At 37.6% G+C, this 24,020-nt stretch overlaps 2 protein-coding genes across 4 annotated transcripts; both read left to right on the top strand.

The window, feature by feature from the left end:
- Positions 1-54: 54 nt before the first annotated feature.
- LOC8285852 (putative E3 ubiquitin-protein ligase RF298) lies at positions 55-6,377 on the top strand. 3 transcript variants are annotated; one of them, XM_015722748.2, is made up of 5 exons: positions 55-72; positions 2,048-2,137; positions 2,996-3,041; positions 3,307-5,264; positions 5,671-6,377. In XM_015722748.2, the coding sequence occupies exons 1-5, from the start codon at positions 70-72 to the stop codon at positions 6,160-6,162; spliced, it is 2,589 nt and encodes an 862-aa protein (XP_015578234.2). In that variant the 5' UTR covers positions 55-69; the 3' UTR covers positions 6,163-6,377. The 3 variants fall into 3 exon arrangements, with proteins under 3 accessions (XP_015578234.2, XP_048228413.1, XP_048228433.1); XM_048372456.1 differs by having other exon boundaries at positions 5,662-6,377; XM_048372476.1 differs by lacking the exons at positions 55-72; positions 2,048-2,137 and adding an exon at positions 2,435-2,746 and having other exon boundaries at positions 5,662-6,377.
- Positions 6,378-7,310: 933 nt separating this feature from the next.
- Positions 7,311-23,026, top strand: LOC8285851 (putative laccase-9). Its single transcript, XM_002524746.4, has 7 exons — positions 7,311-7,732; positions 8,337-8,488; positions 8,766-9,010; positions 9,115-9,240; positions 21,558-22,125; positions 22,239-22,597; positions 22,702-23,026. The coding sequence occupies exons 1-7, from the start codon at positions 7,616-7,618 to the stop codon at positions 22,866-22,868; spliced, it is 1,734 nt and encodes a 577-aa protein (XP_002524792.3). The 5' UTR covers positions 7,311-7,615; the 3' UTR covers positions 22,869-23,026.
- The last annotated feature ends 994 nt before the right edge of the window (positions 23,027-24,020 follow it).

The following is a 24,020-nucleotide window of genomic DNA, read 5'->3' as shown; positions in this document are numbered from 1 at the left end:
AGAATGTATCACAAAACATATGAAGTTTCAAATATTCAATTCTCGTAATTAGCTCTCGTTTTCAAGACAATGGTGAGTGAATCGTATTCGTTTTTACCTTTTTTTGCACTGCTGATCGTTTAACTTTTGAAGCTAATCACATTCATGTTAAATTCATTTGCGTTTTTGTAGCAAGCTTAAAATATGCTAATAATTTAAGAATTCATGTTGCTCATTGGTGATAATTAAGACACTAAAAACTAATTTTAATTGATAATATGCAAATCGCTCACCAAATTTGGTCTTACACTTCTTATTTAATTATCTTATTTTTCTTCACCAGGGTAAGAAAAATAAAAAAATTATAAAGAAAAAGAATTCACGTCCGTTTCCTTCTCGAAGGAAGTTATCGAAATATTTACAAATAAAAACGGAGGTATTTGTTTGATAAAATATTAAAGATATATAAATATTTATGTGATTAATATTTTAAAATGTAGAGATGGCAATATTCAATTCCTCCATGTTCTGACTCCAATTTGATAGGAAACTCTCAGGTAATCTAAATCTCTTTTGATTCCTTTTTCCTTATCATAGCATAAGAATATGTCAATTACCTATAATTTATTCAAAACTCAAGGAGCACTCATATGTTAAAATGCTGAAGTGATTAATTTTTGCACTTTTATCACATGCGAAGGTAAATATTATTAAAAAAATAGATATTTATGTAAATACGCGTTGTAAATTATAAAATTAATTATATTAAACTTCAGAATATAACTTATATTATTAAAAATAAGTAAATTATAACTTATTATGTGAGTAAGTAAGTATTTTTCCTTTATTAAAATTTATTATTTAAAAATAATAATTAATATTTATATAAGATAAATATTTTTTTTATGAAAATGTCTTCAGCGTCGTGCTTTGATATTCTTTTAAGAATAATATATAGAGTGCAGATGTATCCATATTTGGGTCAAACTTCAAACTATTATTTTATTACATATAAATATGTAATTATTTTAAGATAATACATTAAAACTAAAATTTTTTAACCATTATAAAATTATAAAAGTGAAATGGAGATATTCAGGGAAAGAGCCACTTTAATTACATAAAAATTTAAATAAGGAATCTACACTTTTTATATAATTATATGTTTGCCCTTAATGAAAATTAAATTTTATTCTATATTAACGTGTAATTTTTATTTTGAGACGTGTACGTGTGAGAGTGTATATATATATATATATATATATATGCTTGATTCTCGATATAAATTTTTTATTTTGATATGTATATTTATTTTTAGACATAATATTTAAGTTTATATTTAATTTTGAATATAATATTTAAGTTTATATTTAATTATATAATTTTTTATTAATTTATTGATTAATGAGTTATTATCTCTAATCTCAAAAAATAACATATTAATTATATTTTAATTATATAAATTAATAAATAATTTTTATAATTAGATAATAATACAAATTATATTCTAAAAAATAATATATTAATTATATTTTAATATTATATAGCAATCTAAATTTGACTTCCTGCCGATTAAAGAAAAAAGAAGTCAAAAAACAAGGTGTTAATTAATTAATTAATTAATTAAAGGTCTAACTAATCACCCCGCCTTGTATTGTAAATATGCAATTATGAATAATCCGGCCAAAGTTAATTAATAAATTAATTTTTAATTAAATAATAATTATAAATTTAAAAATAACATTTTAAATTATAATTATAATATTATATCTAATAATTAATAAATGTTTTAATTATATAATTTATTATTTTTAAAATATTATAAATTAATATTAAATATTAAAAATTTATTAAATTATATTTATAAATTTAATTTTATAATTAAAATAATAATAATAATAATATCCGTCCAATATATTATAAACAATTAATTGATAATAAGTCTTGACTCTATTAAAATCAACAAGACTTGTTTTAAATTTTTTATTAAATGAAAATTAAGTTTTATAACACACACATATATATATATATATATATATGTTTTGATTTTTCTTTTGTCTATTAACAGGATGATGTAAATGGAGAATCTGATACGATGATGATTCCTTTGACCCCATCACAATTATGCAACTTAATACAGTCCCAAAAGCAAGAGGAGGTAAAATCCATGATCCCTTGTTTTGGCTATTTACAGTAACTTGCAGTCTGGAATGACAACTTTTTCTTTACAAAAATGGAGCATCTATATACACTGAACATAGCCCCACCCCACAAAATCAAATGCACAAAATCTATACATTATGAGAAGAATCTGTCAATATTTAGTAAAGTAAAGCAAATTACACAGGATCTTTTCCACTAATTGTAATTTTTGTTAAATGTCTTCTTCAATAAATTAGACCAAAAAAGAAAGAAAGAAAGAAAGAAAGAAAGAAAAAGTTACAATAACTGCCACACCTTTGTTTAGTTAAAAAATCCAGTGTCTCAAAAGTCAGAAGCAAAAGAATGCTTTGTGTTTGAGAAGTAAGGTGAAGCCTGAACTAGGCAAAGACAAAGTTGATGACATTGGATTGGAGACATCATGGGTTGGATTTGGAGAGTCCTTATATAAACCCATCATTGTCCAAACTCACTACCACACCTCATTCTTTTCGGTAGTACTGAAGTAGCTGTTCTACTCACACACACATATATATACAGGGAATTCCATTCTCACTATTGATATATTATGGATTGAAGGATGCCAATTGCCACCTCAGTAACCTAGGTGATAGAAATCTTTCTCCAATTCTTTTTTCCTCATCTGGATTCTTTTCTTTTAGTTGCTGTGTTTTTTTGAATTTTCATTTTAAGTGAAGGTTATATATTTGAAAAATGAGTGTTAGTATGCGTGTCTAATGGTATGCTGGTTTAGCTCACTGGCTGCAAGTAATATGTTTGTTGTTGTGTTTTGTATTCCAGGTTGATATGCTGAGTTTCCTTATTGATCAATCTCCTTTTTTTTTTTTTGATACAGGGTAAAGCTTTGCCCCATTGTCCACCACCGTCTCTCGAGGGTTTGGGTATGCTTTTATTTTATTTTTTTCTTTTCCTTTCCTTGGCATATTCACTTTGTAGTTAATCTTCTTGTTTATCAAGATTGTACAATGCAGAATGATTTCTTGTGTTGTACTGAGTTTAATGGATTGTGTGCATTTGTATATTCCTTTGAAAGTTAAAACTATTTAAGTAGCCATTCTTTTTTATTTGTCATTATTATTCTTGGTTACTGAATTTGTCAATTGCTTTTTAGTAATTGTTTTTCTTTTTGATCGGTTTGGTTCGTAGGTTCAAATGATAAGATTTTTCTTCTTGTCCGAAAAGTTGATGCAATGGCTAGCAGTGGCAGTAGCAGTAGCAACTCAGGTCCTCTATCTGTCTCCCAACAAGATGGAGGTAAGAACAAAAGAAAGCTTGTCGATCATTCTCCACAGGATCCACTTAGCCACCCTTCTTCTTGGACTGAATTTCCTCGGTACGAGTCATCCTCGGAAAAATCTCAGAACCCTCGAACTGACCTTAGACATTTAGAGGTGGGGTCATCTCAGCATGATGATTGGGATGATCCTCTTGCATGCCAACTTGAAGGACTGCTGTTGTCTGCTATACACACCATTTACCAAAATGCTATTACGCTGCTGGTTAGAAGAGGATATGATGAGGATATTGCTCAGAAGGCCATTTCAAGGCTAGGCTTTTACCATGGGGGTACAGACATAGTGGAAAACGTCGTTAACGAGGTCGTTTCCTTCTTGAAGAATGGGAAGGACAATTCAAGAGATATTGTGTTTGAGAATTTGCAACAGATGGTGGTGTACACCCTGCTAGAGTTGGTTAATGTGCTTAGGCAAGTCAAGCCATCGTTATCCACAGGAAAAGTGATGTGGTGGTTGCTAATAGGTGATATGAACATTTCACAGGCATGTGAGATGGAAGAAGATCTACTGGGTGAGTTTAGTGGTAAAGAAATCTCAGGAGAGAGCTCTTCTAATTCTCTTACATTGAGCTCAAAGTCCCCAAGCTCTGAACTTCTCCTGAATACCAATAAGCCAAACATAGCAAGTTCTACTTTCACTCAGGATCACAGTTCTACGCATGAAACATTAAAATTTGGAAGTTTCCCAAACTCGCCTAACCTCAATAGTCCTCGTACGCCAGAAAAAGAGAGTATGCTTTCTATTACAGGCACCTCTCAGAAATCCTTGAGTGTCCAGCATACGTCCCAAGCATTTTCCTTTGAAGAAAATTTGAAGACGGGGAGTAAATCATTCAACAAGAAAGAACTCGCAACTTTGCAGAAAACCTTGAGTGCAGGGAGGGCTCTAAGGAATCACGGTAAGTCAATTTCTCAATCAGGAAAGATCACTAATCTCGGTGGTCTTAATTTGGAAAAGAGATTGAAGTCTCCATCCAAATCGCATGGTGTGCAAACAAAAGGTTCTGCTCCAAAGATGAAAGCCAAAGTGGGAGCTTCTACGATTGGTGGAAGTTGTCAGGTTACTGGCAATGCTCCATCCATTGTATCTACTGCAAATGACGCTTCAAAAGTTCAAACGAAGGAGCCAATATCTGCATTAGCTACAGAAACTACAGAACATGTGGTTTCTGGAAAGAAGCCTGTGTCAAAGCTTGAAGCAAATGCTACCGTGTTTCCTAAGATATCTGATTATTGTGCTGGAATACCATATGATAAGTCTTTGGGAAAATATGTTCCGCAAGATGAGAAAGATGAATTGATCTTAAAGCTAGTTCCTCAAGTGCAGGCACTACAGAATAATGTACAGGGTTGGACTGATTGGGCTAATCAAAAAGTTATGCAGGCTACTCGCAGGCTCGGCAAAGACAAACTTGAAATGAAGGCACTAAAACAGGAGAAAGAAGAGGCAGAGCAATTCAAAAAGGAGAAGAAAGTCTTCGAGGAGAATGCCATGAAGAGGTTATCAGAGATGGAGTTTGCCTTGGGTAAAGCTACCGGTCAGGTCAAGGCATCTAACTCTACAATTCAAAATCTTGAAGGGAAGCGTTCTGAGCTAAAGAAGGAGATGGAGATTCAAAAACTGCGAGCTGTACAAACCGCTAGGAGTTGTCAGGAAGCATTTGAGAGAGAGCTAAAGGCGATAAAGAATATTCAATCAATGAATAAGCAGAAGAGGTTATTGGAGGATGAGCTAAAGACTCATAAACAGAAGGTGGTCGAACTGCAACAGGAAAAATGCAAGGCAGAAAAGGTGCAGAACCAAATTGAGGTATGCCTTTTCAGATAGAAACACAAGTTCTTTTTAAATACATGGGCATAGCATCTCCTCCCGCTAAACGCTTTTTTAAGTCTCGTATTCCCTATGCTCAGATTTCGTTTTATGAAATTAACATTTAACTATTTTAATGCTCAAAGAATTCAAAGGATTCAAAGCCTCTCTTATGGCACACGAAATGCATGGAGAAACTCCCTTTCTCTATTACGCATCAACCAATTCCAAAGGAATCATGCCAAGGGGTTGGTTGCATAATTCTGCCAATCATAGAAAGACCTGTCAAATATGTATATTTAGAGTAATTTCTGTTGTAAAAGATGGTTGTGGTATATTCCAAGAATTCCTATTTTAATACTGTCATTTGCTGCTTTTCTCACTGCAAGTTTAAAAGAATTTTCAGGGAAAATGGAACCAAGAGAGAGCATTGAAGGAAGCTTTGCTCGCACAGTTTGCCTCCATAAAATACGAACAAGACAAAGTTGAAGCTGCAAGAAAAGCAGAGGAAGATATGATCAGACAAAGAGCAGAAAATGATGCGAAGAAGTATAAGGAGGACGTTGCAAAGCTTGAGAAACAAGTATCTGAAATAAAATTAAAGTCTGATGCTTCAAGAATAGCTGCTCTGAAAAGGGGCATGGAAGGAAGCCAAGACTCTGATATGGTAAAAATGGCAGAGAATTTCCAAGAAACATTTGGAACTAAAGGCTTAAAAAGAGAGAGGGAGTGTGTGATGTGCTTGTCAGAGGAGAAGTCAGTGGTTTTTCTGCCATGTGCACATCAGGTCCTTTGCATGGAGTGTAATGAACTTCATCAGAAAGAAGGAATGGAGGACTGCCCTTCTTGCAGGACTCCTATCCATTGCAGGATTCCAGCTCGCTTTGCTCATCAATGAGCTGCCCCGTATAACTTTGGTTGCAGGAAGTGATGTTTTAAATGGATCAGTGAACTTAATTTCTCAAAATCATTTTGTTTTGTTCTGAGTTATAGATAGTAATGAAAAGAAAAGGAACTGAGAGAATAACGCAAAGATAAACAGAAGAAAGACAAACAATCATGTAGCCTTTATGTTATCTTGTAATTATGGTTATAATATTTGCACTTTACACCTCTCGTGGGCTTTCTTTCTTCGCGAATTACAGGGGCCTGTATGTCTTTATGAAATGAAAAATTATAAAATTTAAAATTAATTTATAATTTTTTAAAAATATTTTATATAATTTTTTAATATATATTAAAATATTCTATAAATGTGTTTCAAATTATATATTTTTTTTAATAAACAGTAAATCAATTCATATTCTTTGGGCATCGATGGTAATTGTAAATAATGATAGGCTCCTTTCTTTAGGATTTTGATAAAGATATTATAAAATCTCATTTATAAGATAGCTTTTTAAAAAATATATTTTTTATGAAGTAAAGACCAGTTATACTTTGTCCGTCGATTGAAAGTTGTTCACTAACCAATTATATTATAGTATTAATTTTACTTGTAGTATATATAAGTAATAAACAAATTTATTATTTCTCATCCGAAATATCATATAATGTACTATCAAATAATTTTTAATTAACTTCTCAATATTTCAGTGTACTTCTTTTAATATGTTTGAGACAGTATATAACTTCGGCTTAGAACATAGAATGAAAAATAAAAAAAGAAAGATTTTAATAAAACGGAATTTGTATAAAATGCATTTATTTGTTTTTTTTTTTTCCTGAACCTAGCTGGCTACGCATAGGTCAAATTTAAGTGATATGATTCTTTTGCTTTCAAGTCGGTAATAGCAATAGTAATAACCAATTGGTGATTACAAAAATAAATATAAAATTAAATTATCCATATTTAATTTATGAAAGATATCCGATCTGAATTTGTAAAATCCATTTTCTATTAAGTTGTTATCATCCAAAAATACTTTGCCTTCGCATCCGGTCAGCAATTATAAGTGAATGAATATATATCTGCAACAAGGTGCTAGTCGAAGTCGATAGACAAATGCCTATTCCTCCCTAATCCGTGGCATCATTTGATCATTAACAAGAGACTGACAAGTTTCTATGCAACAGCATGTCTACGGATCGAGAATCCAACTTCTCAGCTGATTTTCTTTCTCGAAATGTTCTTCCTGGTCATGTGTTGACTTAGCTGTTACTGGGCACGATCACGTGCTAAAAGAACACAAGAAAGTTGGAAATACTATAGTAACAGGATGTCTTACTCTGACCTAACCTAGGGAGGCACTAGAAAATTAGATAACAAAAATTGTCTTTACCTAATTTAGTTATATATACTACAGCAGATCTGAATCCCAAGCAATCAGTGAAGGGACCTACCTAGAAGAATGTCAGCTGTGGAGAAGACGGGTGTGTTGCTGGAGTTTCTAGTGGCCGTGGCCGTGGCTTTGATTGGGTTCCTGCTTTGCAAGGTTGAAGGAAAGATTCATTTCCATGATTTTGTTGTAAGCGCCAGCATCACAATTGGAACTTTTCTTCTTTTTTTTTTTTTTTTTTTTTTTTGTGTTTTTCTTTTTCTTGATTTATAGAAATAGTGAAAAAAACTATTATAATATGTTAGATTGCATCAAAAATTCTAAAATGGTTTATGTTTTTGTGTCGGATACATTTTGGACACCAAAATTATTAACTAAATAAGTTTGAAAATTTTAAAAAAAATGTATCATATTATTTTTTATATTATTTATTTACTTTTTAAAATTTTGATTTTTTTTTTTAAATATTTCCATTTAGTTAGAATTCTTACTTTAATTTTTTTATATTTATTTTACTTTCTATTTATAAATAATTTTTTTATTATATTAATATTCTTAATTCTTAATTGTTTTACATTTAAAAGTCTATATATTTATGCATATCTTTTTCATACATTATCTTTCTCTAAGTCTATTGTAATAATATAATTGTCATCGTGACCAATTATATTAATTGTATCTTTGATATTAACAAAGAGCAATAATGCAGCTGGAAAGGTGAGGAAATTTTTATTCATTACTGGTTAAGATATCTTTTTCTTTCTTTCTTCTTCTCGTCTATTATATTTTGCAGCTGGAAGATAAGAATTTTACAAGGTTGTGCAGCACAAAATCTGCTCTGGTAGTCAACGGAAGCATTCCAGGGCCAGTGGTTTATGTCAACAAAAATGACACCCTCTATGTTAATGTTTACAACAAAGGTGGTTTTAAAGTCACCATTCATTGGTATGTTATCGTTTAGTGACTCAAACTCCTATTTCTCTATGTCAGGCAAATTAAAATACAGTCCCATTTAAAATATTTAAATACAGGCCCAATTTGATATCATTTCAATACAAAATTCAAAGTTAAGTCACCTTCTATATAATTTACTCTCATCAAAGGTCAGCCTGCACGCTGAACCTAACACTCTGTGTCTAAGCTTACATTACCCTCTCTCTTTTTTCCCCCTTTTTTTTAGAAAAAGAAAAGATTAGTGAATATACAGTTTTGATTGTTGTAGGCATGGAGTGAAGCAACCGAGAAATCCATGGTTTGACGGTCCAGAGTACATTACACAGTGTGCGATTCAGCCTGGTACTAATTTTACTTATGAGGTAATATTTTCTGATGAGGAAGGCACTCTTTGGTGGCATGCCCATAGTGACTGGACAAGAAACACTGTCCATGGCGCAATTGTTATTTACCCTGAAGCAGGAAGCTCCTACCCTTTCCCCAAGCCTGATGCAGAAGAAGTCCTTGTCTTTGGTATTAAAGAAATAGCTACCTCTTTTAGAATCTTCTCACTATTTTTCTTGTGTTTGTGATGTATGCTTTCATTTCTTACTTTCTTGTTCATTACTTCGATGCAGGATCATGGTACACATATGATGTGAATTTAGTAGTTGAACAGGCTCTTGCAACGGGAGGACTCTTACCAGAATCAGATGCTTATACTATTAATAGCCAACCAGGAGAATTTTGTGCTTGCTCTAAAGGTTTGTAATTATACTTCTCTATACTGAACAAAGGGAATACATCTAAGTTTTATACGTGCTTTCATTTTTTGATTAAAACCCACCTTTGCTTACATCTGGAAGAAGAAAAAAACATAGACAAAACAAACGAATTATAGATGTTGACAAAAATTATTGCATATTACATTTACTTGTAGAGTTCCGAAAAGATTTTCTATTCAGCTATAATTGTATGAATTCCTCAGCAAATCAGAAATAAGAAATATTAAAGATTTAATAATTTCAAGACATATTATACATATTAGAACACATCCAACAATAATAATAATAATAATAATAATAATAATCAATTATATTTTTATTTAATACAAAATTACATTTGAGGTTTAACTCAAGTGAGAATCACGTTTTATTTTTTAAGTAAAATTTTAGATCAATTTATCTCAAAGATCCATACGGCAGTGTGCCCATTAGGGCTAAAACATATCATCATAGTTTGTTATTATGAAAATAGTGATCAATGATGTATTGCTTTCTGTATATGATTCTGAGATTACAAGTGACTTATTTTTGTTCATATATACACAATGTTCAACGGTTGCCTAAGCTCTATTCTAACGGTTGTCCTAAGGCCTATGTCAACGTCCTTTTCTTCTTTAGGTAAGATAGAAGTGACCTTTCCTTCAAAGCAGAAAAAGGTTGCTCCCTTTCCTAGGAGTCTATAAGGAAAAGCATGTACAAGCTTTCTGCTTGTACAATCTCTGAGACTCCCTTTCCTGGTAGCCTGTGTATTCTTCTGTTTTAGTTTTCATTCTTCAACACTCCCCCTCAAGTTGGGTTCGTATAGATTTACAGAACCCATCTTGTTGAGAATGGTTTGATGATTTGTCTTGTTGAGGGCTTTTGTGAATATGTCTACTAGCTGCTCCTGACTTCTGACATATGGTGTTTCAATTTCTCCTTTTTGTACTTTTTCTCTAATGAAGTGACAATTGACTTCGATGTGTTTGGTTCGTTCATGGAATACTGGGTTTGATACGATGTGACGAGCAGCTTGATTGTCACAGTACATTTTCATGGATCCGTTACATTCGATTTTCATGTCTTGAAGAACTTGTTTGATCCAAATAAGTTCACCGGTCGTAGATGCTATGGCTCGATATTCAGCTTCTGCACTTGATCTTGGAACTACACTTTGTTTCTTGCTTTTCCATGTCACCAAGTTTTCTCTTACAAAGGTGCAAAATTCTGTAGTTAATTTTCTGTCACAGCTTCTTGCCCAATCTGCATCAGAGAAACCAACTATAGTGTTAGAGTTGTTTTTCTTCATCCAGATTCCTTGACCTGGGGGTGCCCTTGAGATACCTAAGTATCCATCAATGGCTTCCAAATGACTGGTACGAGGAGCGTGCATGAACTGGCTTACCATACTCACTGCATATGCAATATCAGACCTGGTAACAGTTAGGTAGATCAATTTACCTACTAAGCGCTGATATTGTCCTATGTCAGTTAATGGTTCACCATCCTCTAAGCTGAGTCTAACATTAGTTTCCATTGGGGTGTTGGTTGGTTTAGCTCCTAGTTTTCCTGTCTTCTTTAATAAGTCAAGGACATACTTTCTTTAGGATAGGAACAGTCCTTTGTTTGATCTTGCCATTTCTATTCCAAGGAAGTATGATAGTTGTCCAAGATCTTTGATGTCAAATTCCCTTTTTAGGCTTTGTTTAACTTTTCCTATTTATTGATCGTCATTCCCAGTTATTATGATGTTGTCAACATACACAAAGACAATAATAATGTGTGTTTGAGTGTGTTTAACAAACATGGAAGAATCTGAGGCGATTTACTGAAGTCAATATTTAAAAGAAAGAGGCTTAGTTTGGCATACCATGCTCTTGAAGATTATTTCAATCCATAGATTGCCTTTTTTAGCTTACATACTAGAAAAGAGTCTGATGCGGATTCATGGCCAGGGGGAAGAGTCATGTACACTTCTTCTTCCAAATTACCTTGCAGGAAAGTATTTTTTACATCCATTTGAAATAGATTCCATCCCAGGTTGGTAGCAACTGATAGTAGGATTCAGACGGTGTTCATTTTTGCAACAGGGGCGAAGGTTTCTTGATAATCAACTCCAAAGGTTTGAGTGAATCCTCTGGATACTAGTCTAGTCTGGCCTTGTATCCTTCAATCGTTCCATCACAGTTGTATTTTATTTTGTATACCCATTTACATCCTATGGATTTTTTGTTTGGTGGTAGCATGATAATATTCCAGGTATCATTTTTCACTAGGGCTTGAAGTTCTTCTTTCATGGCCTTACACCATTTTGAGTTGGTGTTGGCTTTGTAGAATGATGTAGGTTCAGTGGGTGTTGTGATGTTACTTAGATAGGTCCGATATTGGTTTGAAATGGTATCGTAAGAGATAAAGTGCTGGATTGGATATGATACCTTATGGGACATATAGTCCCTTAATTTTACAAGAGGCCGAGTCTGTCGAGTAGATCTTCTCAAGGCGATTTCTTCTACTTGAGGTTCTTCTTCGATTATTTCAGCTTCTCCCCCTGAAGAAAATATCCTTGAGGTTAGGTTCGGCTCCCCCTTTGAGTGAACAACCTGTTCTTGACTATTGTGAAAAAAATCAGAGTTATGCGGAAATAATAGAGTATATAGCCCATGAGTGTCCATCGGAGGGTTTTGGAGATTATCCTTATGGTAGGGGTCATTTTCGACAAACAAGACATCCATGGATATATAGATTCTGTGAGTGGTAGGATCATAACATTTATATCCCTTTTTTTGAGAGGAGTATCCTAAAAAGAGGGTTTTAATGGAGCTTTTATCAAACTTGTGGTGACGTTTGATGTGGACATAGCAGGTGCAGCCAAAGACTCGTATGTGCCCTAATTCGAGTTTTCGGCCTTTAAGGATCTCTAATGGATTGAGATTTTTTTAATGTGATGCTGGGTAACCTATTCATGAGGTATGTGGCGGTTAGGAGGGCATCCGACTAATAGATAGTAGGGACGTTATTTTGAAAAAGAAGAGTTCTGGTAACATTGAGAAGATGCCTGTTTTTGCATTCAGAGGCCCCATTTCATTCAGAAATATTAATGCATGTGGTTCGATGCACAATTCCTTATCTTTTAAAAAGTTCTGAAAGATTGTGGTTTATGTACTCAGTGCCATTTTCAGAGCGAAAAATTTTAATTTTGGCAGCGTACTGTTTCTAGATAAAGTGAAAAATTCTTAAAAGCAAGAGAATATCTCATTTTTTCCTTTTAATAAGTAAACCCAGGTGGTGCGAGAGTAGTCATCAATAAAAGTAACAAAATATCAAAAGTGATTATAAGATTCAATGGGGCCAGGTCCCCAAACATCAGAGTATATTAATTCAAATATTTTTTCAAAGACACTAGATGATAAAGAAAATGGCAAGCAAGTGTGTTTAGAGAATTTACAGACATCACAGTGACTGGAATTTAAATTATAATAAAATAGTTGATTTAAAACTTTATCAGAGGGATGCCCAAATCGCCGATGCATCAACATGCCTTGATCGATCGTGTTGTTTGACATAAGACACTGTTTGGGGGAACTTTTGAGGTAGTATAACCCATTTTTTACCAATCGTCTTCCTGGTAATTCAGTCCTGAAATATGACTGAAGAAGGTGAGAATATAACATTACAATTTAAATCACAAGTTATTTTTCCAACAGATAAGAGATTTGATTTAAATTCAGGCAATAGCAAGATATTCTTAATATTTTTGTTGAATCATGAAGTGGTGTCGCAACCATGAATTTTGACTTTGGTCCCATTAGCGATTGTCATATGTTGGTAATCTGCAATGGAAGCTAAATTTTACAATTTCATTGGATCTCATGTCATATGATCAATGGCGCCGGAATCAATATACAAGCATCATGGTAGGCATTTGTAATTTTTTGGAATGAATTTAAAGAATTTGGTACCAAACCTGACCCGCTAGATTGTTGCTGAACCAGGGCTTGAATCTGAGACAAGAATTAGGTTAGTTGGGTTTGTGTTGCTGCTGGGTTGGATCCAGTTTGAAAATGGGTTGGAGTCGGATTGAATCTGGATCGGGTCAGGAAGTCAGGTCGGGTCTCCTGAGTGGGTCGGGTTACTTTGTTGGCTTTGGTCCGAGTCAGGTCAGACATTTGGGTCGTGTCACGACCCACTTTGTGGGCCCGTGACCGGCACTAGGGAATGGGTAGGCTTAAGGCCACCAAAACCCGTAGTAAGCCTTACCAACCCGCAAAACCAGATATACAATTATCAAAATATAAAGTAGTCATAATTGTCTTGCATAATAAATCATCATACTACCAACAGGAGTCAGAAAGTTATATAAATTTTAAAATTTCCTACTGCGGATACTCTAGAGTAAAAATGACAAGTATAGAAGTACAAGATAATTACAAAAGTCCGAAGAAGAAGAAGTCGGACTGTCGAATGTGCGATGGCGAAGGTCTTTAACTATCACAGATTTGATGCGTTCCACAGTCCGCTCCTACGCCTCGGGTGGAGCTGGCGGGAAGGCTGAATTATCGAATTAAAAATTGAAATATTTCGCGCGTCCAGAAAACACCAGGGTCCGGAAGCCGGTCCGCCAAAGGTCGAATTCAAACCGGGCGCCTACGCAGGCTCAAGTCATGCGGGAGTCCCAAGTACAAGAGTTTAAAGTGGTCGGAAGGCGGCGGATCGTACGAAAGTCGGCTGCTCATCGCGACACTTTCCAAGGCTGCCGGCAAGAATTTTCCCCGACGGAGGAGGGTTGCTTCCGGGGTTTTTAGGGATGGGGAGTCCGATTCGTCGGTTTGCGGAAAGGGCCGACAGGAGGCCGAATCGACGATGGCGTACCTCTTCGTCCTTCGGTCGGTGTCGCGCGGAAAGGAAGGAGGAGGAAGGCGCTGAATGGCGGCGAAATACGTAAGCGGTCACGGGGAGAAGGCAATGACGGGGAGAGGGAGAAGGGAGAAAGCGGTCGACATAGGGAGTGAAGGGAAGGAAGGGAGGATGGAAAGAGAGAGAGGGAGGAGAAAAAGGAGAGATTTTTTTAAATATATATATATATATATATATATATATATATATATATATATATAATTAAACCATGGCCCACTTAGGATTGAAATAAATGAGGGTAGAGGCTTCTCATTTCCTGCTTTCGGTTTCCAGTACACTCTTCAGACAAATGATTCTGCCACAAAACTTTGACCATCGGAATAATTTTAGAGCGCAGCTGGCGAACTTGAGTGGATGCACGTGCGAGAAGTTCGGTGGCAAGTCTAGTTTGTATGCCACATCTCCAATTCTGCCAATAATCTCAAAGGGTCCCACATAACGAGGTGCCAATTTGCCCTTCTTGCCGAACCGCAACACACCACGCATAGGAGACACCTTCAAGAATACATATTCCCCAACACTGAATTCCACGTGCTTCCGTTTTGGATCCGCATAACTTTTCTGCCTACTAAAAGCTGTCTTCAGTCGCTCGCGAATAACCGAAATCTTTTCTGAAGTGATCTAAACCAATTCCGATCCTGCTAACTTCCGTTCACCAACTTCTTCCCAACATATGGGGGATCTACACTTCCGACCATACAAGGCCCTCGAAGGTGCCATTTTGATACTTGCATGATAAATTTATTATACGCGAATTCGACCAACGGTAGATACCAATCCCATTGACCATCAAAGTCTATCACGCACATCCGAAGCATATCCTCTAAGGTCTGAATAGTCCTTTCTGATTGTCCGTCCGTCTGAGGATGGAAGGCCGTACTGAAGTCCAACCTGGTACCAAGTTCCTCTTGTAACTTTTTCCAAAACCTTGAAGTAAATTACGGCCCCTATGGAAACCGGACGTGAAGACTGACAATCCTTTCCAGATACACTCTTGCATACTTAGTTACAGAGTAGGTAGTCTTTACCTGAAGAAAATGCGCTAACTTAGTCAATCGATCCACAATTATCCAGATGGAGTCATAACCAGTAAAAGTCTTGGGTAAACCGATACAAAATCCATAGTAATCCTTTCCCATTTCCACTCCGGGTATAGGAAGCTACCGCAGAAACCAAACGGCTTCCGATGTTTCTAATTTAACTCACGACACGCCGGACATTTGGAGACAAACTCGCTACATCTCTCTTCATCCCGCCTCCACCAATAATTTCCTTTCAAATCATGGTACATCTTTGTGGAGCCCGGATGCACTGTAAGTTGTACAGTTGAGCTTCTTCTAAAATCTCCTTCCCGAGATTATCCACATCGGGAACACATGACCTAGAGCCCATCAGCGAGGGTGCCATCATCATTTATAACAAAGTTATTAGCTCGACCCTCGCACATCTTCCAAGATTTTCACCGTATGGGTCCCGAATCGAGCCATCCCGATTCGTCCACAAGCGGATGCACCTAATCCGAAATGTGCTAATAATGCACCCGATTCTAATATCTCCACCTGTAACCCTTGATCATACAGTTCATGCAACTCTCTAACCAGTGGTCTCTTCTCTACACCGACATGAGCAAGACTACCTACCGACTTCCCGCCTCAAAGCATCGTACCACAACATTCGCATTACCCGGGTGGTAGAGAATATTACAATCATAGTCCTTCGAAGCTCTAACCACCTTCTCCGCCTCGGGTTCAAATCCTTCCGTTGAAAAATATACTTTAAGCTTTTATGATCCGATAAATCTCGCATCGCCTCCATGAGATAGTGCCTCCAAATCTTTAATGCAAAAATTATCACGCCATCTCCAAATCGTGGGTCGGGTAATTTTGTTCATGCTTCTTCAATTGCCTAGACGCATAAGCTATTACCTTTCCATTTTACATCGGAACACAACCCAAACCCACTCCAAGGCCGAATACACCGTGAATCCACCAGTCCCGGAAGGTAAGGTCAACACGGTGAAGTCAAACAGTCCTTCAACTTTTGAAAGCTTCTCTCACACGCTACCCACTCAAACCCTGACATTTTCCGAGTCAACTTAGTCAAAGGCGCTCGCTATCCTCGAAAAGTCTTGCACAAATCGACGGTAGTAGCACCTTGACCCTAAGCTTACGCACTTCGCCTGTTGGCCTCGCCAATCAACATCAGCCTTCCACTTTCTTAGGGTCCACCTAAATACCCTCTTTAGATACTATGTGCCCTAGAAAAGCAACGCTTTCCAACCAGAACTCGCACTTGGAGAACTTAGTGTACAATTGATGTTCCCTCAAAGTCTGAAGTACTATCCTCAAGTGCCACGCGTGCTCCTCTTCGCTTTTGGAATAAACCAAGATATCATCAATGAATACAATGACAAAACGATCCAGAAATTCCTTGAACACTCGATTCATCAAATCCATGAAAGCCGCAGGGGCATTAGTGAGTCCAAACGACATCACCAGAAACTCATAATACCCATAACGCGTCCTGAACGCCGTCTTTGGCACGTCTTCACCATGGATCCTCAACTGGTGATACCCCGATTGCAAATCAATCTTGGAGAAATACACAGCACCCTGAAGCTGATCGAATAGGTCATCGATGCGAGGAAGCGGATACCGGTTACGAATCGTCGCCTTATTTAGTTGCCGGTAATCGATGCAAAGACGCAAGGTACCATCCTTCTTCTTTACGAACAGAACAGGAGCACCCCAAGGAGACGTACTAGGTCTAATGAAACCCTTATCTAGGAGGTCTTACAATTGCTCTTTTAGCTCTTTTAACTCGGCCGGTGCCATTTGATAGGGCGGCAAAGAAATAGGTGTTGTACCCGGTATCACATCGATACAGAATTCTATCTCTCTATTGGGCGGTAATCCAGGTAGTTCTTCCGAAACACATCAGAAACTCGCACCGAACGCCTTCGACGCAACCTTTCCTTGCAGAGGTATCCCTAACCAAAGCCAAATATCCCCGACATCCACGGGCGAAGCATCCGCCTACCGCAATCAATCGACACGAGGTTCGAGGGAGAAGGTATCTCACCTTTAAAATAGAACTCGAGTCTCCGTGAATTCGAAAAGTCACTTGTTTCTCCCTGCAGTCCAACATGGCGAAATGCATAGCTAACCAATCCATTCCCAATATCACATCAAAATCCATTACATCTAAAAAGAATTAGGTCAAGAACCAAATCTCGTCCTCAATGACATCGGACACGACGGATACACGACATCAGTCTCTAAGGCCTTACTTAACGGCGTAGTGACCGACATCGGAATTCGAAGCCTAACGGGCTGGACATCCAATCTTAAGGCAAAACTAGGCGATACGAAAGAATGGGTAGCCCTAGGGTCTAACAAAACTCTAGCCTCAGAATGACAAACAAGAATAGTACCTAACACCACAAAGATTTGAGGCTCATGATCTTGAGGAGTAAGGGTAAACACTCTAGCTTGCCCCCGGCCTGACTGTTGAGACCCTAAAGCTCGACCTTGAACCCTACCCCCAGACCGGCCTCCTGAAGATCTACCTCCAAAACTACGGCCCTGCTGGCCAACAAACTGAGATCCATCTTGAAAATGTCCCGGGGTTGCAGGAAAAGCTGGTCGGGTCGCACTAGCGGACGAGCCTTGTGGAAAAGCTGGTCGACTGAAATAGCGAGGACACTCTCGAGCCATATGTCCCATCTCACCACACCTAAAACAGGCTCCACTGGATGTTAGGCACGGTCCCTGATGTGACCTGCCACACATCTGACAAGTGCTGGCCCTAGAACTAGAGCCAGAGCTCGAACTCCGCTACTACCACATCAAGCCCGAAGTCAATCCCGGCTACTCCTCCGATTACGCCTACCCTTTCTGTGGATGCGGTGACTTCTCTGCACGGCCTGCTGGTCGGTACCTCCAGAGTAACTTCCACTACCATAGCACGGTACGACAGGCTGCGCACTGGACTGACCCTCAACCCTGGTTGTCTTCTTCCTACCATCGCCGGCCCCTCGACTAAACCTCGCAGTCATCTCCATCTGCCTCGCCATGTCAGTAACTTCTAGGAAGCTGCTCCTCCTAGATTGAACCAAAGAAATAAACTCTGGGCCGAGCCCTGAAATGTATTTGTTGTTCTTCTGCTCCTCAGTCCCCACAACATAAGGTGCATACCTACTCAGCTGAACAAATTTCCTGGTGTATTCAGCCACAGATGATTCTCCCTTAACTAACCTTTCAAACTTCTCCCTGTACTCCTGCCTTACACTGAAAGGGATGAAGTACTCTTCGAATCTGTCTCTGAATTGCCTCCACGACAACCCATCCAGAAAGGGGCGGATATAATCTCTAAACCACTGGGATGCCAGTCCCTTCAAGGAAAACTCGGCCATCTCGATGGTCCTCCTGTCAGAACAGTGCAAATCATACGCCCTCTTTTCAACCTCATCCAAAAAGTCTAGAGGGTCTCCAGCTGTCCCATCAAACTCCACAGGTCTTAACTTGGTATACTCAGACATAGGGACATCGTCCGAATTCTTGATACCGGACCCACTAGCACGACTTCCTGCACCCTGAGCAGCCTGCTGCTGCTGGAAGACTAGCAACTGCTCTAAGGCCCTCTGCATCCCAGTCATACTGGACACAAAAGCCTCCATTGGAATTTCACCAGCACCATGTACCTCATGAGCCTCGCCCTGATCTGGTTGGGCTGCTGCTCGAGGCTTACCTCAGCCCGTACTACGGGTCGGGTCCGGAGGAGCCGTCTGAGAAAACTCATCTTCGCCTTCCCGGGCCGATCTGCAGTACCGCTCGGGTTCTCAAAGATTGGCAAGAGCCGAAATGAACAACAAGTTATTAACCCAAGCGGACTCTCTAACGTATAAAGCGGATACTAGAATCAACGGAAACATGCAAGGATGTGACTCAATTTTTCCTAGTTCCCGCAGAGTAGTTTAGAAAGCTAACCTAGGTTGAAGGAAAAACTAAACCTAAACTCGATACTAACTTTGTCACGACCCACTTTGTGGGCCCGTGGACGACTAGAATGGGTAGGCTTAAGGCCACCAAAACCCGTAGTAAGCCTTACCAACCCGCAAAACCGGATATACAATTATCAAAATATAAAGTAGTCATAATTGTCTTGCATAATAAATCATCATACTACCAACATGAGTCAGAAAGTTATATAAATTTTAAATTTCCTACTGCGGATACTCTAGAGTAAAAATGACAAGTATAGAAGTACAAGATAATTACAAAAGTTCGAAGAAGAAGAAGCCTGATCGCCGAATGTGCGATGGCGAAGGTCTTTAACTATCACAGATTTGATGCGTTCCACAGTCCGCTCCTACGCCTCGGGTGGAGCTGGCGAGAAGGCTGAATTATCGAGTTAAAATTAAAATATTTCGGCCCGTAAAACACCGGTTTGAAGCCGGTCCCGCCAAGGTTGTCGAATTCAACTGAAGCGCCTACTGACTCAGTCATGGAGTCCTAAGTACAAGAGTTTTGGGAAAGTGGCCGGAAGGCGGCGGATCGGGGCCGGAAATTCGCTGCTCACGCGACACTTCCCAAGGTCACGGCAAGGATTTTCCGACGGAGGAGGGTTGCTTCCGGGGTTTTGGGGATGGAGAGTCCGATTCAAGCGTCGGTTTACGGAAAGGACGGCAGGAGGCCGAATCGACGATGGCGTGCCTCTTCGTCCTTCGCTTGTCAGCGAAAAGGAAGGAGGAGGGAAGCGGGCAGACGTGGGCAATGGGGGAGAAGGCAATGGTCGGGGAGAGGGAGAAGGGAGAAAGCGGTCGACGTAGGGGAGTGAAGGGAAGGAAGGGAGGAAGGAAAAGAGAGAGAGGGAGGAGAAAAGGAGAGATTTTTTTTAAAATATATATATATATATATATATATATATATATATAATTATTATTATTACAACTAAGGGTGTTACAGGTCGGGTCAGGAAGTCGGGTCGGGTTGTCATATAACCCTCAACATATGTCGATCCAATTTTTTCACCCTTTTCTCTAGGGTTTTCTTCTCTCCTGCTAGCCCCGCCGAAACCAAACTTCCTTTCCCCTCTTTTTCCTCTCTTCGTCCTTCCAGCACTGTTCCCTTCTCCCACCCCCGAATCAGATGCAACTGAGGATGCAGATGCCAACACTGGTCGCGATGATGATCCTGTTTTTTACAGTGGTCGCATCGTTCGACATTGTTTGGTCCTCCCCTCGGTCGTGTTACTTCGTGGGTGTTGAGGCGTCGAGTGGTGCACGCTTGATTTTCTGTAGTGTCGAGAGAGAGAGAGAGAAAAGTTCATTAGGGTTCTCCGAGTCTCCTCTCGTTGAATATTAGCTATTATAACGTCGATCTTTGGGAGCTCCGTTGACAGGAGGATTTAGGACCTCAAGTAAGTGTAGACTAGGTCTTGTTCTGCCCTCTTTTGTATTTCTTTTGTGTAAGTTGTTGGAGGGAGATAGTTTTGCAGTTCTTCCCATTTGGTTAGAACTTCTGTTGCATATTTTGAGCTGTTCTTGGTACCTTGTGTGATTTGCGATAATTCTTGCTTGAGATTGAAAATGTGTGCGAAATTTTGTTGATAGCCATACAGTCCTTTCATTTTTTTCCTAAATCGCCTTTGATGATTCGAGAAGCATGCAGAACCTGGAAATTTGGGGCTCCATTGTGCCGGTGAGCAACGACATGACCATGTGGTTTGTCGTTTGCCATTCTTCTATTTTTTCTGCTTCATCTTCTGTCGGGGCTTCTGACCTTTCTGGTTTGGATTTTTATTTTATTCCTATGATGAAACCTAGCTTTCTTCTGCCGCTGAGGCCAATGTACACAGATTTTGACCATTCAAAATAATTTTGATTGCCTTTCAGCATGATGTTGGTTAGTTTGTGTTTATTTTGAGACATGGTTGGTTAATTTGAAAGATTTTTGAAGGTAGATGATGATCACAGGCTTATGACCTACTCTGATACCATGTGAAAATAGTGATCAATGATGTATTGCTTTTTGTATATGATTATGAGATTACAAGTGACTTATTTTTATTTATATATACACAATGTTCAACGGTTGCCTAAGCTCTATTCTAACGGTTGTCCTAAGGCCTATGTTAATGTCCCTTTCTTCTTTAGATAAGGTAGAAGTGATTTTTCCTTCAAAGCAGGAAAGGTTGCTCCCTTTCTTGGGGGTCTACGAGGAAAAGCCTGTACAAGCTTTCTGCTTGTACAGTCTCTGAGACTCCCTTTTCTGGCAACCTGTGTATTCTTCCATTTTGGTTTTCATTCTTCAAAAGTATTAAGACATGCTACAATCAAGTAGGACAAGCAAAGAAGCATGAACAAATTTGTTCCTAATCAGTTTCATTCTCCTTGTTTACAGAATCAACATACCGTTGGCAAGTTGATTATGGGAAGACCTATCTTCTTCGAATAGTCAATGCAAACATGAATGCACAAATGTTCTTTGCCATTGCAGAACACAACCTCACGATTGTCGGGATGGACGGAGCATACTTGAAACCATTTGTCACCAGCTACATAATGATAGTTCCTGGACAAACCATGAATATTCTTGTCACAGCAAACCGATCTCTTGGCCACTATTACATGGCTGCTAGGAAATACACACTTCAATCATCCTTCAGTCCATATGACAAAACTAACGTTACCGCGATTCTGGAATATAGGGGCAACTATACAACCCCAGCTTCTCCTGCTTTCCCACTTGACACCCTTCCTGATTACGATGATTTAAATGCTGCAGTAACATTCACAAATAATCTAAAGAGCCTTCATGACCAGAATGTCCCAAAAAACATTACTACCCGGATGTATGTTACAGCTGCGACAAATGGGTTGCTCTTTAATGATACTATGGCTCTTTCTGCAAGCTTAAACAATGTGACTTGGGTGAATCCCAAAACGGACGTGCTTCAGGCCTATTACTAGTAAGCTCTTTAATTAATACGCATGTCTTTCTTTTTCTTTTTTCCCTTTTTGTAGACCACTATTGAGTTTAGTACGAGACTTGTAAGCTAAATGAAAAATCTTTTGGTTATAGCAACATGACAGGCTTCTACACGGAAGATTTCCCAGACATGCCGCCAACATTCTTTGATTTTGTTGCAGAAGATTTACCGGATAATACCATACAGCCTTTGTTGGGGACCAAAGTGAAGGTGCTAGAGTATGGAGAGGAAGTGGAGATGGTGTTTCAAACGGCTAATGTATTGAATGCAGCACAGAATCACCCAATGCATCTCCACGGACATAGCTTTTATGTTGTTGGCGTAGGAGATGGCAACTTTGATTTTGAAGAAGATCCGAAAACATTCAATTTGGTTGATCCACCCTCCGTGAACACTGCTACAGTTCCACAGAGTGGATGGCTAGCTATTAGATTCAAAGCACTAAATCCTGGTATGTTCCTTAATCAAGATTATTAGTTAATTGAAGTCCATTTTAAATAATGCTTGAATAACGTTAATGATGCTAAACATGGGACTAAAAATTAATCTTTGCAGGAGTATGGCTATGGCACTGTCATTTTGATCACCATTTAAGTTATGGAATGGAAACAGTAATGATAGTGAAGAATGGTAGCACTCCTGAGACATCTATTCGCGAGCCCCCTGTTTATATGCCACCTTGTGATGATGCGCCATTAATTAGATTGTTCAAATCAAAATAATAATATATATCTAGAATAAATCTTGATGGCTATATATGCCACCTTCTATCCCAAATTGTCATTTCCAGTTAAATATTTAGTCACAGGGATAAGCAATTCTCCATTTGAATGATTCTTGTGAGTGGACCGTATTAATTTATGCCCTAAGTTCTCCATAATCAAGTGAAAGTATCTTTTCATTTATGGCATGCTTCGTAAAAATTAGTTAATATAAATAAGAGCACCATTAGTTTAAGAAATCATTCATAGAAATTAGTACATTTAAATTTTTCAGACAAAAACAGAGATAAGAACATTAGAAATCCAACTTGATTTAGGAACTGAAATTGTTGACTAAGGCGGATTGAGAGGTTGATCCCAATTCAATTCATGATTGAAAATTGGTTGTTTGGCTAGGTCTACCTAAGATTAAAGTATTTGGTGGAAATAAATTTAAGGACCGAAGCATTGTTGAATATAAAATTTGAGGAATTAAAATGCTACGTATTAATTTTGCATATATAACTTAGTAAGAGATGTCACTAACAAATATATTTTCTTAGTTTTTAAAATATATGAACTAATTGACAGAATTTATTGCTTCTCCTGTTAAAGTTTAAGCATTAAGACTGAAAGATTTAATATATTTATAACGTGGCGGATAATATGCCACACGGTAATATTGTGATCGCATGCATACGCATCTAACTATTTTAATGTATTTTGTTTGGTTAAATTATTAAATGTTTTTCAATTTCTGTCATTGATGTCTCCAATTGCCATCCCTTTCCATCACAATCTCGAACTTCCCGTAGCTGGGGAAAAATTAAACAACACAAATAAAATATTTAATAAAAAATATTATATACTTTATATAATTAATTTAATTTATAAATGAGTGATATATCAAATTTATTTAATAATTTCTAATATATATTTGGGTGTTAAGCGAAAATTTTAAAATTATATCTTTTGATGTTAATTGTAAAAACAGTTTTCTTTTTTTATATATTTAAGATGAAAACCTTTCAATTAGTTTTTGGTACTCTCATTTTTCTTCAAAATGCAACCGATACTTTTTCTTTTATGCCATTATAAATCTTCAAGTAAGAGTTTACTAAATTTAATTTTGAACGTAAGAAAACTTATATTTATCTGTCAGTAGTATTAATA

This window comes from Ricinus communis, chromosome 1, assembly GCF_019578655.1.
Source record: "Ricinus communis isolate WT05 ecotype wild-type chromosome 1, ASM1957865v1, whole genome shotgun sequence".
NCBI lineage: Eukaryota > Viridiplantae > Streptophyta > Magnoliopsida > Malpighiales > Euphorbiaceae > Ricinus > Ricinus communis.
Note: the sequence above shows the minus strand (reverse complement) of the source record. Positions and strands in the feature narration are given on the sequence as shown.